A 16287-nucleotide genomic window follows, 5' to 3' on the forward strand; every position below is an offset into this window, starting at 1 on the left:
AAGGAAACTTGCCACAAATGTCTGGTCATACTTCGCATGGCCTGGTGTGAATCACCAGGCATCTCTGTCCCTTCCTCTCCTTTGGGGGATTGTGGACCACCAGCACCTTGGACCAAGAGACAAGAGGATCAGTCCTTCTCTCTCGCCCATTACCAATTATCCAGTACTGAACCAAAAGACTTGTTCAAGAATTTCGCATTATTAAACATTAACACTTTAAAAATCCCTGAAGTAATTGATTTAACTTTGTTTTTAATGTAGGAAGCCTGATGTTACTTTGGATTTTATGCTTCCAAGAAAAACAAGTTTGTCATCTGACAGCAATAAAACATTTTGCATGATCGGCCATTGTTTATCATCCCAAGAAGAATGTTTGCAGTTGGCTGGAAAATGGGACCTGGGAAATTTACTCCTCTTCAATGGTATATTTTTCCCCTTCAGAGCATTTTCAGATTTTTCCTTCAGTTAACAAGTATTAAGCTAAGTTAATTGTCCTGGATAAAGTATTTATCCCTGTTCCTTCACTTGTACTTAATAAGTACTGTATTTCCTAGATTTCAAGATAAGTGGTTCTTACAATTGATACATATATTTAATGCAAAGGCACATATCCTCCCCCACCCGCCTGCCAAAGAGAAGCTTATATTAAATCACTTTATAATCCTGGAAAATGCATTATAGCAGGTGCAGTTAGACTGGCTGTCTCTCTTACTTATAATTTTAGTATATTATAGAAAAATACCAAATTTTAGGTGAAGAAGAAATACATGATTTTTAAAAATGTATTACTCAACCTGGCACATAATAGCATTTAGACAGTGTTTATTGAATAGATAGATGGATGGATGAAGGACTAATGATACCAATCCATATGTTGTTTTTAAAAGGAATTCACTGAGATAAAATTTCCATTTGCAAAAGAAAAAAACAGGACAAAACCAAAAAATCCCCTATTTTTAGCTTAAGGAGCAAATATAAATATTATTACTTTATTTTACCAAGTTTTACAGATAACATTATATATATACATATATATGTATATTAATTCATTTTACATCCAGAGTTGCTATAGATTTCTTGCTCATTACACCAATTTGAAAATTGAGGCTTTAATTTTGAAAGATATAGTGAACAACTAAAGAATCTAGCAAAAAAAACTCCTCTGATTTCTTGTTTTTATGAAAAATTCTGGAGTATTTTAAATAAGGAACTTTTTTTTTTGCTATTCAGGGGCTAAGATTGGCTCGCAAGAGGCATTTTATCTCTATGCCTGTGGACCCAACTATACGTCCATAATGCCATGTAAATATGGCAAGCCTGTGAATGACTACTCCAAGTACATTAATAAAGACATTTTGCAATGTGAACAAATCAGAGAACTTTTTATGACCAACAAAGATGTGGACATTGGTCTTTTAATTGTAAGTTTTCGTTTTATAGGTTTTAACTTTTTAGTAACTGTTATGTATGTTTATTGAAGGTGAATTAGCTGTGATTTGATTTTTAGAGTTTTTCTTCTCTGTTTCTCAACATTCTCTTTACTTACAAATGTTTTTCTTTTTAATTAAAATACTTTGACTTCCTCAAAATTTGTTTTCAGGTTTCAAATTTTTATCTGCTTTTCCTTGGAACTATATTTCTATACTAAGTATTAGTTTCGGTTATACCTGTTGTTTATCACTCAAGAAAAACTTTTATGATATAATAAAAATATAATACATATTAGCCTTAAAAATTGCTTGTTATATTTCCTTTCCATACTTATAAATAAGTGCTAATTTTTATTTTTTAATTATACATATTCAGATTTTAGAATATTCTTTTTTTTCTTTCTTTTTTTAATATAAGTTTATTTTAATTGAAGGTTATTACTTTATTCTTTAATATCAATAGCAACTAGGAATTTTGCTTTCAAATTATTGCTAATTCTGCTTATATGAGACTCTTGATTGCATTTTATACATTATTCTAATATATTGTTATACTAATACACAGTTTAGGAGCTTGTGATGGATACTTTTCATTATAGCAACTAGGAAATTGATCCTTCATAGTCTAAAACATGTAAGTCTTGAGTGGTATTAAGTATCTGTGGTAAAATAGATATAGAATTTAACTAAAGATCTGGTATTAGACCCGCAATCTTTTTCTCCGTAAGGAGTATTCAGAAATGGAGCTTAGGGGCATTTTGGCTGTCCACTGTTATTGAATGGGGGCCAGAGATTGTAAATGTTCTACAGTGCATGGGTAGTATCTAATCAGAATCACCCAGAGGACTTGCCAAAACATAGATTGCTTCAGTAGATCTGAAGTGTGGCCCAAGAATTTGCATTTTTAACAACTTCTGAGGTGATGTTGCTGCTGTTGGTTGGGGCCCACACACTGAGTATCTCTGCTTTAGGAAGACCAAGGAGCTCATCATACAATGGATGTTTGTTCAGATAATTTTAGCTCTCTGGTTTTTGGCTAATCCTTTTTTCACAAAAAAATACGTATTCTTAACCTTTTATTTTGCCTGAAAAAAAATGAGGTTATAATTCATATAATTCAACAGAAATTATCACAAGTAAAAATTATACAGGTTTTATGTGAAAAATCTTTTTTGAAAGCATATTTTTTTGAGCCTGACTTTTTTAGCTTGGTATTTTGGGGTTATGAGTAAGAGGTCAGACAGACATGGTGCCCTCCTAGCAAGGTGTTGGTATCAGATGGGACTTGTTTCAGATAATCAGGCATTTTATCAGGTTTTTAATGAAAACTACTGTAGATTTATGATTTTGTTTTACCCAGCATAATCGTAGACAATAGACTGCGTCATCGTAGACAATAGACTGTGTCATCAGTTTGGTTGGTATGCAGATGTGCTAGATGATGTCTAATGAAACTATACTTGAATCACAGTGGGTTGAACATGATCGAAGCCCAAAGCCTCCAGCTGCTACATGATTTTCCAGAAGCGTGATCCTGTAGCAGCCTTCATTGAGAGCATCTCAGAGTACATTTTGTTTTTAAAGTTTACCATAATTTTTAAAGTAATTGATGGAATATTTGACAGAGAGCTAGAACCTAATCAAAACTACCCTTTGCTTGGGAGAAATACTCAGTTTGTTAGGTATGCTGATAGTTTGGGGTTTTATTCTAGTGGAAAGAATGCTCTAGTTTATAGAGTCATATTTAAATGAGTAGGCAGCCCATGAGCAAATTCAATACCAAAATACATTTGAATACATTGACCCAGAGTCCCATCTCATAGGGTTGTAAGGATTGGTTACTATTTATAAATGCATAGAACAGTTCATAGAACATGAGTATAGTAGGGATTTGTTATAGTGATAGGTATAATTTCATGTTTATTCTCAAAAGATCAAAGCTGGAATTTTTCTAAGCCTTCATATGGTTTACATGTATTGACCACTCCTAAATGAAATGGATCTTTTTCTTTGTGGAGAGCTGTCTTGCTTTTCATGTCCATCTTTGTTTTGTGCAGTGACTGTCTTTTTTAAAACAAAGAAAAAGATTTTTTGCTTGTCTTTTCACTTTGAAATAATCTATTTGCTAGTTGATAATGTACTTTTTAAACTGTTTAGTTATTGAAGGAAATTATTTGTGTTTCAGGAAAGTCTTTCAGTTGTATATACAACTTACTGTCCTGCTCAGTACACCATCTATGAGCCAGTTATTAGACTTAAAGGTCAAATGAAAACCCAACTCTCTCAAAGACCCTTCAGCTCAAAAGAAGTTCACAATATCTTATTAGAACCTCATCATCTAAAGAATCTCCAGCCCACTGAATGTAAAACCCTTCAAGGCATTCTGCATGAGATTGGTGGAACTGGTATATTTGTCTTTCTCTTTGCTAGGGTAAGAATCACTGATTGTAATTTTCTTTAAAGATAAACTACTTCTTTATTATTGATAATTTTTAGGATTCCCTTTTGATTAACAGTAAAGCTGTGTATCACTATATTAAACTTTCAAGATTAGAAAAGCACACATTGTTTAGAATGTCATCAAAGTTTCTGCCACAATAATTTTTTTGTTAAAATTTCTTTTTAATTTATGAAGATTTGGGACTTCCTTGGTCTTCTTGTGGTTGAGACTCCACTCCCAATGCCAAGGGCATGGGTTCAGTCCCTGGTCAGGGAACTAAGAATCCTGCATGCCATGTGGTGCAGTCAAGTAAATAAGTAAATAATTTATGAAGATATCAGAGTTTTCTGTTATCCAGAAATGTAATTAGAACCATTAAGTATTAAGTGTATAAGATTTAATATTGCCAATGAGAAAAAAAATGCTATAATAAAAGTAGAGAAGAAATGTGAAGATTTGTGAAATTTGTTTTCCCTTGAAACTTCCAGATGCTTGGGGAAAAATAAAGGTCAACAAGTAAGCACAAAAATAACTTATTTGGAATTGAAATTTTTTGAAAGAGAAGGAGAAAGTCAAAAAGTTTGACTCACGCCATGGATACTGTTTTAGAGAATTACGTTTATTTATCTGTTGTGTTTAGCCATCTATGGGCTGGAACAATCTTTTTCCTGAGGTGGAGTAGACAGTGGTGTACATGACTCTTTCAAGGACTGCTAAAATCCAAATAGAGGGTACAAATGGTCTCGCTTCAGTACGAATCATTTCTACTTCCTTGTGGTCCAAATCCTTGTTTAATTAAAGCAACCCTGATCTTTTTCACTTCCAAATTTTATGCTTAAGTGTAACTTCTGCATCATTGTCATATGTCTCCCTTTTTTTTTTCTTTAGTGGGGGCACCTTTGATTACTTTTGTAATAAGAGACATGTCAGTGTTAGTTGTTATTGTATCCTTCCTCCCCTACAAAAGTAAAATTCAGTTTCCTTAAAACCCTTACAGGTATAGCCTACCTTTTGAGCTTAATCTGCTCCATCTAGCCAGATAGGCAACCTGCAGCCTCCTAAATGTACTGTGAATGCAGTCTCCATCTCTCTTCTGACTGTGTCCCACCCTTGGACACCTGTTTAGCCCTGCTTCCTGTGGTTTTGCTCTCTCTCCCAGTGACCTTCTTCACGTAGGCTTCCTGTCCTGAGCAGGATGGGCTCAGAAGTAGTTTTTATGCTCTCATGCATTCATATTGTCTCACTGTTCTTTGCCTTTTCAAATCATAATAGGATGTTTGTTTCTTACATATAGTAGTTGTCCGAAAGCATTGGGGGAATTGAAGTACAAGTCACAATTGTTAGTTTTTATTCTGTCTTATGTTTTGACCTATCAGCAGGCCCCACAGGAGGTAGGTAGTCTGCCTGTTTACAGTCTAAGCAGTCTGTCTATCATTTTATCTTCCACAGCATAGAACATAGAGCCTGTTTGTTGACTAAGCATCAAAAATATGAAGCATTTTGCTGACACTTCAGATCACCAATAAAATGCTACTGACTTCTAAGGTTATCAATGTTATTTTAGTTAATTTATAGCATGGAACTTATTGGTTTTGTTTAAAATTCTTAAGTAATTATAAACAGTGTCAGCAATAAAAAATAAACTTTCAAATGAGACTGATAGGTTGGTATTACATAATGGAAGATAACCCCACACGTTAAGTTTTTAATCTCGACAAATTAGAAAAAATTTATCTACTTTGTTTTTAGGTTGTGGAACTTAGTAGCTGTGAAGAAACTCAAGCGTTAGCATTGAGAGTTATACTCTCATTAATCAAATACAACCAACAGAGAATACATGAGTTAGAAAACTGTAATGGACTTTCCATGATTCATCAGGTGTTGATCAAACAAAAATGCATTGTTGGCTTTCACATTTTAAAGGTACGTTCTCATAAAACTTATTCTCAGGATTTCATATACAGTGATACTTACCTCTTCATTAAGTCTCTTAGTAATAGAGTTTCGTGTTTCAGTTATTCCTGAAGAAAATTAAGGAAACTTGATAGTATGTATTTAATCAAATGAAGGCTCTTCTGGATTTTTCATCATTTAAATAATTACATTTTCATTTCCTCTAAAACATATTAGAAAAATATATAAAAAACAATTGAGGTTTTTAGATCTTGATAAGCCAATGATACCTCCTGGGCTGGCCCCTCATTCTGTAGACTGGTGATAGTGACTCATACACAGACTGCTGCTTGCTTCAGCACCCACAGGTGTGGGGGCGAACCCAGTTCTCCAGACACCTAGTGCTGTGCAGTACTCGGGAGGCAGCACTGCTATAGAGTTAGTATCTTAAAGCCATATTAGCTTTTTATTTTGATCCAACTGTAATCACATATTTAAATATCTTTCTAATTAAAGGCACTTGGTAACATTGTGAAAGTATTTCTTTCCGAGGGTTCTAGTATTAAGGCAAAAGACCAATGCCTGTTCCCATGCCCCCAGACTCCAACTCTTAAAATGAGCAAGATCCATACACTTGTGGCATGAATACTTCTTAGAAAAAGTTTAAAACTCAACAGATTCATTAAATTTTAAAAATAGGATGTAGTTTATTTTACTCCATATTTGAAACTAAATAGTCATTTATAAATATTTGAAATTTGGGGGTTTTCTTATCACTTGAATTGTTTTACAAAACAAGGTAAAGATACCTTGTGAAATGCTGAGTTATTCAGTAGTTTTCTTTTGAATTTAATGTTATGAGTGCTAAGTGCTAAGAAAGCTTAGTATTTCTGTTGAATTTTTGGATTGATTATTGATGCATCTTATATTAATGCTGTTTTTCCATAGACCCTTCTTGAAGGTTGCTGTGGTGAAGATATTATTCATATCAATGAGAATGGAGAATTTAAGTTGGATGTAGAGTCTAATGCTATAATCCAGGATGTTAAACTGTTAGAGGAACTATTGCTAGACTGGAAGATATGGAATAAAGCAGAGGCATGTACTTTATGTGGTTAAAAAGCATTTGTTATGAATTTACCCTCTTAGCAATTTTTACATGTACAGTACCAACCATATACACTTTGTCATATGGCAGATCTCTAGAACTTTTTCATTTGGTTTGACTACTCTACTCAGTAGACAACAGCTCCCCGTTTCCCTTCCCCCAAGTCCCTGGCAGCCACCATTCTACATTCTGTTTCTTTGGTTTGATTGTATTAGATATTTAATCCAAGTGGAATCATTCAGTGTTTGCCTTTTTATGATTGGCTTATTTGACTTAACATTATGTCCTCAAGGGTTATCTGTGTTATAACATATGACAAGACTGTTTTCTTTCTTACTCTGTTCCATTGGATGTGTTTTCCACATTTTCTTTATTTGTTCATCTGTCATGGACACTTAGGTTGCTTCCACATTTTGGCTATTGTGAATTATGCTGCCGTGAACGTGAACGTGCAGAGATCTCTCTGAGATCCTGTTTTCAGTTATTTTAGATACAGATGCAAAAGTAGGATTGCTGAGTCATATAGTAATTCTAATTTTTAAAAAATAGAATTACTGTACCATACTGAGAGGCACCATTTTACAGTCCTACCAGCAACGTGCAAAGGATCCAAGTTCTTTACCTGCTTACCAACAGTTGTTATTTTTTGATAGTGTCTATTCTGTAGGATATGAGGTAATAATAATAACTTGTAGTTTTAATTTGCATTTCCCTGATGATTGGTTGATGAAGAGCATCTTTTCATATACTTATTGACCCTTTGTATATGTTCTTTGGAGAGATGTCCATTCAGGTCATTTGACTATTTTTTAATTGAGTTATTTGATTTTCTGTTAATGAGTTGTAAGAGTCATTTATATATTTTACATACTAATCCCTTATCTCATATATGGTTTGTAAGTGTTTTCTCCCATTTTGTATATTGCCTTTCACTTTGTTGACTGTTTCTTTTTGCTGCATAGAGAAACATGTACTTTTAAATATTCATCTAATCAGTCTTCTCAAAAACAAAACAAATTTACTGCTTCAGTGTAGTATTAATTATCAGTGGAAATCTAGAGATTAATTTCTGTGCAAGGTTTTAGACAGCCATAGATAATGTTGATCTAGAGAATCAGGATCAAAACTTTGGCTGCAGGTAGTAGTTAGAGCAGTATTCAGGCTGGAAAACACTTGAATCAATTGGAGACTTGCATTTACCATAAACTCTGAAAGGGAATCCTACTAAGAGTGTGTGGAGTTGAGTCAAAGAGAGGGAAACGGACACACTTCTGAGTAGGGGAGCCATGTTGTCCAGAAGTCAGAGCTGTATCTGTTTGCAGAGCAAGGCTATGAAGTCTTGGCTTCATGGTAGGCACAAGCTAAGGAGCATGCTTTGATCTTAGATCTAGGAAGTCTTAATAACTGGATGATGAATTGTGTGGTCTTCACAAGGACCCAGCAAGGAAAGTGAATGTGGGGCTTTTTCCTTCTGCCCTAGCTAAAGTATAGTCTTCATGGTTTGGTTCGTAGAGCCTCCTCAGTTCTAGTGTAGACTGTAGATTGTCTAGAGTTATTTAGAGTGTAACACCATTATCATCAAATGTAGCTGAAGACCAATTCAATGTGTATACCTTTACAATTTTAAAATATTTGGTTACTTCCAAATTTGGCAACAGTCACCCCAGACTTACTATCAATAATGAGTTATGAAGCTAAAGAAAGCTCTTCTAACCTATCATTAACAAAAATAAATTTTGACCAAACATGCTAGAGGAGAGAGAGATTATTCTGTTCTCCCTGTATAAAATTATATTACCAAATTATTGTTATATGAAGAAGCAGTCCAAGAATATGCTCCTATAAAACACAGGGGGAAGTATTATGGAGCTGTGTCAAGCAGCTAGCTTTTTCTAGATTTTATGGTATTTGTCAGTTTTTAAAACTTTCTATTTCATTGTGACTTCTCATTCTGAATAAATTCTCTTTCAGAATTTCAGAATGCACATCTCCATGTACATTCACGTATAATATATATGCATTTGTGAACTTCTCTGTTGGCTCAGCAGTAAAAAAATTTGCCTGACAGTGCAGGAGACACAGGTCCAACCCCTGCATCAGCAAGATTCCCTGGAGAAGGAAATGACAACCCACTCCAGTATTCTTGCCTGTGAAATCCTCTGGACAGAGGGGCCTGATGGGCTACAGTCCACAGGGTCACAAAGAGTTGGACACCACTTAGCAACTAAACAATAACAACAAATTTACGTATGTATAAAAATACACATGATGTTGCAAGGAGAGAAAGCTAATGCACATAGTGATAGTAAATGCAAACAAATTGGATCAAACACGGTATGAATATAAACATGTAATAAAGAAATAGCTCAATTGTAGATTATAAGATTGAATCTTAACTAAAAATTGACAGCTATTTTAGTATTTCAAAAGAGGATGCTAATTTGAGCATTAAAAAAGTTTGACTAATAAGCAAAGCATTTTTTGGTCAAATTCAAAACTGATATGCATGGATACTTCTATGGATTTGAGATAAATTTTTCTTTCTTTCTTTTTTTTTTTAAATTTTCTTTTCTAATTGCTTTTCTAGCTGAGTTGTTCTGGGTTCTGTTTGTTGGTTGTCTAGTTATTGGTTTGTTAGGCACTGTTCTATTTTAGTATTATTTTTCAGGCCTGAATCAGGTTTTCATATTTGAGCTGCTTTGTCTTCAAATTTTCATATGCCTTTATCTTTCAGGGCATCTTGATCCTGTCCTATTAAGAGAGAGGCCTTGGTTAGAATAGTATGATTAAGTCTATCAATTCCTTGGCCTTTTCATTATTCATTTCCATCATGTAATGGCAGGAAAAACAGCAAACCTACAACCCAAACCCGTTAATTTTGCTTTTTGTTGATAGCTTTATTGAAAGATTATTTGAAGTAATAAAATGAGGTGAAGATTATTTTTCAGTAGTGGTTATCTATGTAAGATTTCTTTTTCACTATTATTGTGAATACTATGGGAGAAGCATTTTAAAGTACCTTAAGAGGATGCTAATTATTGTTTTAAACTGCATGATTAGTAATTGTGTGGAGGATTCTATAATTTGGACTTAAAAGTAAATTAATCCAAAATTCAGAATTTCTGCACTGTCAGTAAATATTTTCAATTTAGTACATTTTTTTCTAAAAGTATTTGATTAAATGCTGAGTACACAAGTTAGCATTGAAGTCTATATGTTTTTAATAATGCTCTTTGAAAATTATTTGCAAACAATTTATATGGATAATGTGTTTCTCTGTAGTAAATAGTAAATAAGTTCCCCAAGATAATTCATCTTTTGAAAACACTGAGCATCATTTAATGCCACAGAAAGGTTAGTGTCCTAAAGCCCCTAATGCAGCATTGCACTGAACATAAATTTTTAGAAATGACCTATTGTCAAAAAGAATAATAATCTGGGAATAAATTTTTAGATTTGCTTTTTCAGGCAGATTTAATTTAAACTGATGTATTGCATGTCTTCTAAGAAGCACGAGCCATGTTTTCCAATAACCCTGTGCATATGTTTGTTTTCTCAGCACGGTGTTTGGGAAGCTCTGCTGGCAGCCCTAGAAATCCTCATCAGAGCAGACCACCAGCAGCAGATGTTTAATATTAAGCAGTTATTGAAAGCTCAAGTGGTTCATCACTTTCTACTGACCTGCCAGGTTTTGCAGGTACTCCTTATGTAACTTTACTTCTGGAGGTATTTTCTGCAGTGATTTTTGTTTAATAACTCAATACCATGGACTGAAATTCTGTGGAACTTCCAATGAGATTTTTTCTGTGAAAGAGGTAAAGAAAATGGGCAGAGAGAGGAGAACCTGCCCAGACAGGGGTGGTCTCTAGAGCCAAATAAGGTAGAAAGTTCCCAGAAAATGTGGACAGAGAGAATGCCGTCAGCTTGGAAATTCTTAATAGCTTACAGTATTTCATCAGAGTGAAGAAGGCAAGACCCAGATTTCTGGGAACTTTAAGCATGTGTGGTGGATCATTGGAGGTAGTGAGGATACATGATTATTAGGAAGTCCAACAGCAAAAGGAAAGAGAAACAGACTGTTAACAAAAGCTTCACAATAGGTCAATTTAAGGGTTTTTTGTCTCTTTTTTTAATGAGGTAGGATACCAGTGACTATTTGTAAGGAGTCAGTGGAGAGGGCAAAGTTGAAGAAGCTTAGACTGGGCTGAACTCAAGAATGAGTAATTGAAGTGGTAACCAGGAGCCCTGGGAAGTCACAGGGGTACGATTTAGAAAAAAAAAAAAAAGATGGTTGTAGCAGAAATAACACTGAATTGCAAGTTCAGAGATCTGTGTTCTTGTCTTGACTTGGCCATTGTGAGATCTTGACTGACTTTTGTAGACTCCTGTTCTCTCCGTATATCTGAGGTAGTCAAACTAACCTATGTTAAAGTTAATATCTAGATTTTAAGTTTTCTGATTCAGCAATTCAAAAGAATATATGAAGAAGAGTGGATGTAGAGATATACTGTGTATTTGGACAGAGAGGAAAAATCTAGCCTTGATCTAGAAGCCAGCTGCTATGCGCTGGGGAGGTATAGTTGGAATATATAAGTAATTTACTTATATCTGTCTTTATTTTTGGTAATTATGTAGCATTCTGCCAGGTCTGATTATTCCAGGCAGTAGATGGTGCAGTAGAAGGAGATCAAAGGTCTGAGTCTGAGTTATGCTGCACTACTGAGATGTTTTCTATGTGGTTTAAGTTAGTCATACAATCACTTCAGGCCTTCATATTGTAGAAATGAAGGATAAACCCTCTCTGAGCTGCTGCGAGTAATAACTTTGTAGACTGGAACACACTCTATTCATGTAACCAGTTTTGTCTATCAGAAATTTTCTCTTTTGAACCAAATTAGTAGTAGCAGAAGCAGTAGTGATAATAGTACTAGTAGTAACTAACATTTACATGGGGCCATTGGTTTTAATAAATTTTAATAGCAATTGAATAGAGAAAGAGCAACTCCGTTTTATGGTAAATATCTGGTCTAGAGCAGGAAACCAACCCAGTTCTATCTTAAACAAAATTATCTTGCTTAAATGAGAAATATTAGTTAAGTTGATAGTTCTTTTTAAATTAAGGAGAGGTTTTTTTTTTTTTTTTTTTTTTTTTCCAGGAACACAAAGAGGGGCAGCTTATATCCATGCCCCGAGAGGTTTGTAAATCATTTGTGAAAATTACAGCAGAAGTCCTTGGATCTCCTCCAGATTTGGAATTATTGACAATTATCTTCAATTTCCTTTTAGCAGTTCATCCTCCTACTAATACTTATGTTTGTCACAACCCCACAAACTTCTATTTTTCTTTGCACATAGGTAGGTATAATCGTTTTTTTAGATCTTGGCTATTTCCACTTTCGTTTTTTTCTTCCCATTTGATCATGTTTGCTTCATATTCATTGAATGAACTCTGTGCTAGAAACTGCTCAGTTACACACTGGAATTGGGACAGGACAGAGGGCCATACAGTGAACCAGACATAGTCTCTGCCTTCAGAGAACTTAAAAACCAAGAGGTGAGGGTAAATGTATTTGCTGAAATAATTATAATAAATAATATCTGGTAAGTACCTAATAGATACAAAAGAAGAATTGATTTGATTTCAGGAGAGTTAGGGTTTCATCTTCAGATGTGGAGAGAGATTTAATAGATTAATAATCTGCCATGGGCATTGAAGAATTTTGATAGGTATTAATAGATTAGAGAATTACTATCAGATGAAGAGAGTGACTTAAAGCAGGGAAAAATAGAGAAAATAAAGAATAGTGAATTTTACCTAACATAGGAGATTTGTAAAGTAGTAGAGAAATAATATTATAAATGTAGTTTGGGATCATCATTTTATTCAACCACACAAAATCATATTAAATGAGTCCTTGAATATAGGATCAGAGAACTTGAACCTGTGTTCTTCTCAGGAGTAATTGAAGGATTTTGTTTTGTTGTGTTTGTTTTGAGCCAACCAGTATGATATAAGTTATTACAATAAAATTCAGCATAGAGGAACAATGTGCATAGAAGTGAGTTGAAGCTCAGGGAACAGATGAGACCACTGAAGAAAAGTGTTGGGAGAAAGAAGGAAAAAGGAAGCTAAGGATAGAATTATTGGTAATACTATTTAAAGGATGGAACAAGAAAGAGTAATCTCAGTATTTTTTTTTTAACTGGAATCAGATTTTTTTAAAGAACTTGGAAAATGTGGTAAGAAAGCAAGCCAGAGTATACGTGTGAAAAAGCTAAATAGTAAATTTAGAGAGGGAAACTGATTGTAAACAGCCATTTTAAGCCATGTAATAGTGAATAAAATGATACAGCTGCAGTAAAAAGCCAAATGAAATTATACAGCATGACTTTGTATTAGGTTCAGCAAACATCTAGTGAATAAAGTAATGTCAAGATTCTGGTAGCACAGGGTAGTTGCAAAGATGAGTTAAATGTGTGTGGTCTTACAGTCTAGTAAAGGGAAGAGAGGCATAAACAGGTAAGTATAACATGTGCAAAGCATAGCAATGCGTTGCAAGGGGCTATTTCCTGAAGGAGGAGATACCTGGTCTGAGTTGAGTTAACTAGGAGTTGAAGGGAAGGGCCTTCCAGGCAAAGCAAATGGCTTGGTGTTGCTGACATCAATGTAAGGAAGAAGGCTGGTAGAGGGGCATGGAGACAGCTCATGGAGATTGCTCTAGATGAGAAACTTGGACTTTATCTAGAGTGGTAAGGAGGCAACAGAGAGCCCCTGGAAGATTTTAAGCAGAGCTTACCATTTAATGGAGCGAATGCTGGTAGCTATGAGGATTTGAGGGTGGCCAGATGTCCATCCCAGATATCATTTAGAAGTCTGTGATGATAATCCAGGTGAGGGATGATAAAAGCCTGCATTATAGCACTGTGCTAGGGATGAGAAGAGTTCAAGAAACAAAGTCAGTAGAACCTGGAGACTGACTTGACATGGGTAAAGGAAAGGTTGTGGTCAAGGGTGGCTCTCAGGCCCTGTGTGGGAAATGGGTGCTTCTACCGTGGGAACCAGAGAACAACGCAGGAGTGAATTTAGGGCAGAAGGATGACTCACATTTAGATTTGTTGCATTTGTGTTGCATTTAAGAAATCAAGCAGTTGAATTTAGAAGTATGAAGCTCAGAAAGGAAGATTAAGCTGGATGTATTAATTTTTGGAGTCATACTGGGGCTGTGTAAAAACAGAAGACATAGACCTTCCCTCAAGTAATGAAGAGATGAACGTGATCCTTGGAAAGATCATGTTAGCATATAAAAAGTGAACAGTTAGCTGTTAAACTATAGAAATAAGTACAGTTGGAATTCAAAGAAAATAGAAGTTAATGTAGCTAATGTTAGTTAACAAAAGAATCTAAAGTAAGAAATTGTAGAGTATCCTCACATATCAAAATGTGCGTTAGTATAAAGTACACCATTTTTTTAACTTTGAATATTTTTTGTAGATGTTTGTATTTAATGACTTGCTTTTAACATTGTATTTTTGTTTTATCTGTTTTGAAAATTTTCTCAAAATTTATTTTGATTCTAGATGGCAAGATCTTTCAGGAAAAAGTACAGTCAATCATGTACTTGAGGCATTCTAGCAGTGGAGGAAAGTCTGTTACTAGCCCTGGATTTATGATAATAAGCCCATCAGATTTTACTGCTTCACCACCTGAAGGTAAACAAACAAACAAAAATGATACTGAAAGTGTAGCCCTTTCCTCTTTAGTTCTGAATATAGATGCATGTTTGCACAACCTGATAAACCAAATAAATGGAAAGCTAAACTTTACAGAATATATTTAAGGATTCCATTTACTACTTTCTAATATTAGTAACTCATAGTCAGTATAGCAAGTAATTCTCGGGAGAGCTTAGGAGATAGACAAGGCTCATGCTATTTTATTCTGGAATTCTTTGTCCCCCTTTATCAGTCTTTCATTAAGCTTCTGACTTATTTTCTAATTATCTTCAAAAACTTTGTTTGGCTTACTGTCTCCTCTCCGTCTGAACTCATTCTGGACAATTTCACTGACCATGTGAGTGGCCATCCGTACTGCAGCCTCACTGAGACCCTTGACCCTGGGGACCTTCCCTCTACTTTACCTTCCAGTCTGCTTGTGTCCATCTTGAACATCATCAAAGAACACGTCCCACCTCTGAAATTCCAGTCTCCCGCTCTCTATGACAACTTCCTATCTTTCTGGTTTCTTTTTCATCATCCCCAAGTTTTCTCTGCCTGTTTTCCTCTTTCAGCATAGATTTCATTAGCCAATGAAAGACTAGGTCCCACCTCCAGCTCTGATACCAATTATTAAATAGGCCAGTAAGATAGAGACATGGATAGTAGGTGAAGGTATCTGGATATTAAGCTCCAATTTTCTTTCTCTCCCAAAGAGTTTCGGCTATTCCCTAGCACATATTATGGCCTTGTATTATAATATTTTAAGGCTATGTTTTAATTAGTTTTATTTGGAATTTTATAGGATGTGTCATTTTTAAAATCGTTGAGCATCATTCTGAAACTTTTTCTAGTACAATCATGCCCCCATTTTTTCCAGGTCATTTGAACAGACCCTTTTGGCAGCCTTATTCCTCCAGCCAAAATCCAGAAATAACTAGGAAGAACTTCTGAACTGTGGAGCTATTCTATTGCCACAGAGCCTGAGCTCTAAGCAGTTCATTCAGTCCTTATTTACTGTATATCAGCACTTTTCAAGTTTTAGATGCTGAAAAAATCACCTGGAAAGCTTGTTAAAACACAGGTCCCTGACCCCTGCCTTCTACATTCTGACTCAGTGGGTCTGGGGTGGAGCTTGAGAATGTACATTTCCAGCAGTCATGCAGCGGTGCTGATACCCGTGCTCCTGGCCCACAGACCACACCTTCAGGAGCATTCATTTATATCCCATACACTAAGGATGAGAGTGTTTTTTCTCATCTCCTTCTGTGTAGAATATGAGGAGCAGAAAAATGGAGAGCTGTGGCAAGAAGAGAAAAATTATTTCTTAATAATAGCAGCAAAAAGTGACTGCAGAAATGAGGAGTGAGAGAACAGTCTAGGGACATTTAGCCTGGTAATAACAACACCAAGTACGGCTATCACTGCTATTTATTCAGCACATATTTATTATGTGCTTATTTTACCTTTGAAGAAATGAACACTCATATAATTAAATTGTTTACCTAGGGCCACCTAACTAACGGAACTGTCTCATCAAAAAACCAACATTCTTTCCACTGTGTTAAACTGCATCCTCAGGACTTCCCTGGGGACTTCACCTTTCAATGCAGGGGATGCAAGTTCAATCCCTGGTCAAGGAGCTAAGATCCTGCATGCTTTGTGGCCAACAAAAGAGAAAAACATAAGACAGAAACATTTTC

At 35.1% G+C, this 16287-nt stretch overlaps 1 protein-coding gene across 5 annotated transcripts in view; it reads left to right on the plus strand.

Moving 5' to 3' along the window:
- LYST (lysosomal trafficking regulator) overlaps nt 1-16287 on the plus strand; it is a 165134-nt gene that overhangs the window by 71205 nt on the left and 77642 nt on the right. For all 5 annotated transcript variants that reach the window (XM_018042448.1, XM_018042451.1, XM_018042450.1 and 2 more), the window contains 8 exons: nt 262-422; nt 1231-1421; nt 3616-3861; nt 5620-5793; nt 6712-6861; nt 10431-10568; nt 12028-12226; nt 14450-14581. In XM_018042448.1, coding sequence (XP_017897937.1) covers nt 262-422; nt 1231-1421; nt 3616-3861; nt 5620-5793; nt 6712-6861; nt 10431-10568; nt 12028-12226; nt 14450-14581 — 1391 coding nt within the window. The remainder of the gene's footprint in view (nt 1-261; nt 423-1230; nt 1422-3615; nt 3862-5619; nt 5794-6711; nt 6862-10430; nt 10569-12027; nt 12227-14449; nt 14582-16287) is intronic.

This window comes from Capra hircus, chromosome 28 (assembly GCF_001704415.2).
Source record: "Capra hircus breed San Clemente chromosome 28, ASM170441v1, whole genome shotgun sequence".
Lineage (NCBI taxonomy): Eukaryota > Metazoa > Chordata > Mammalia > Artiodactyla > Bovidae > Capra > Capra hircus.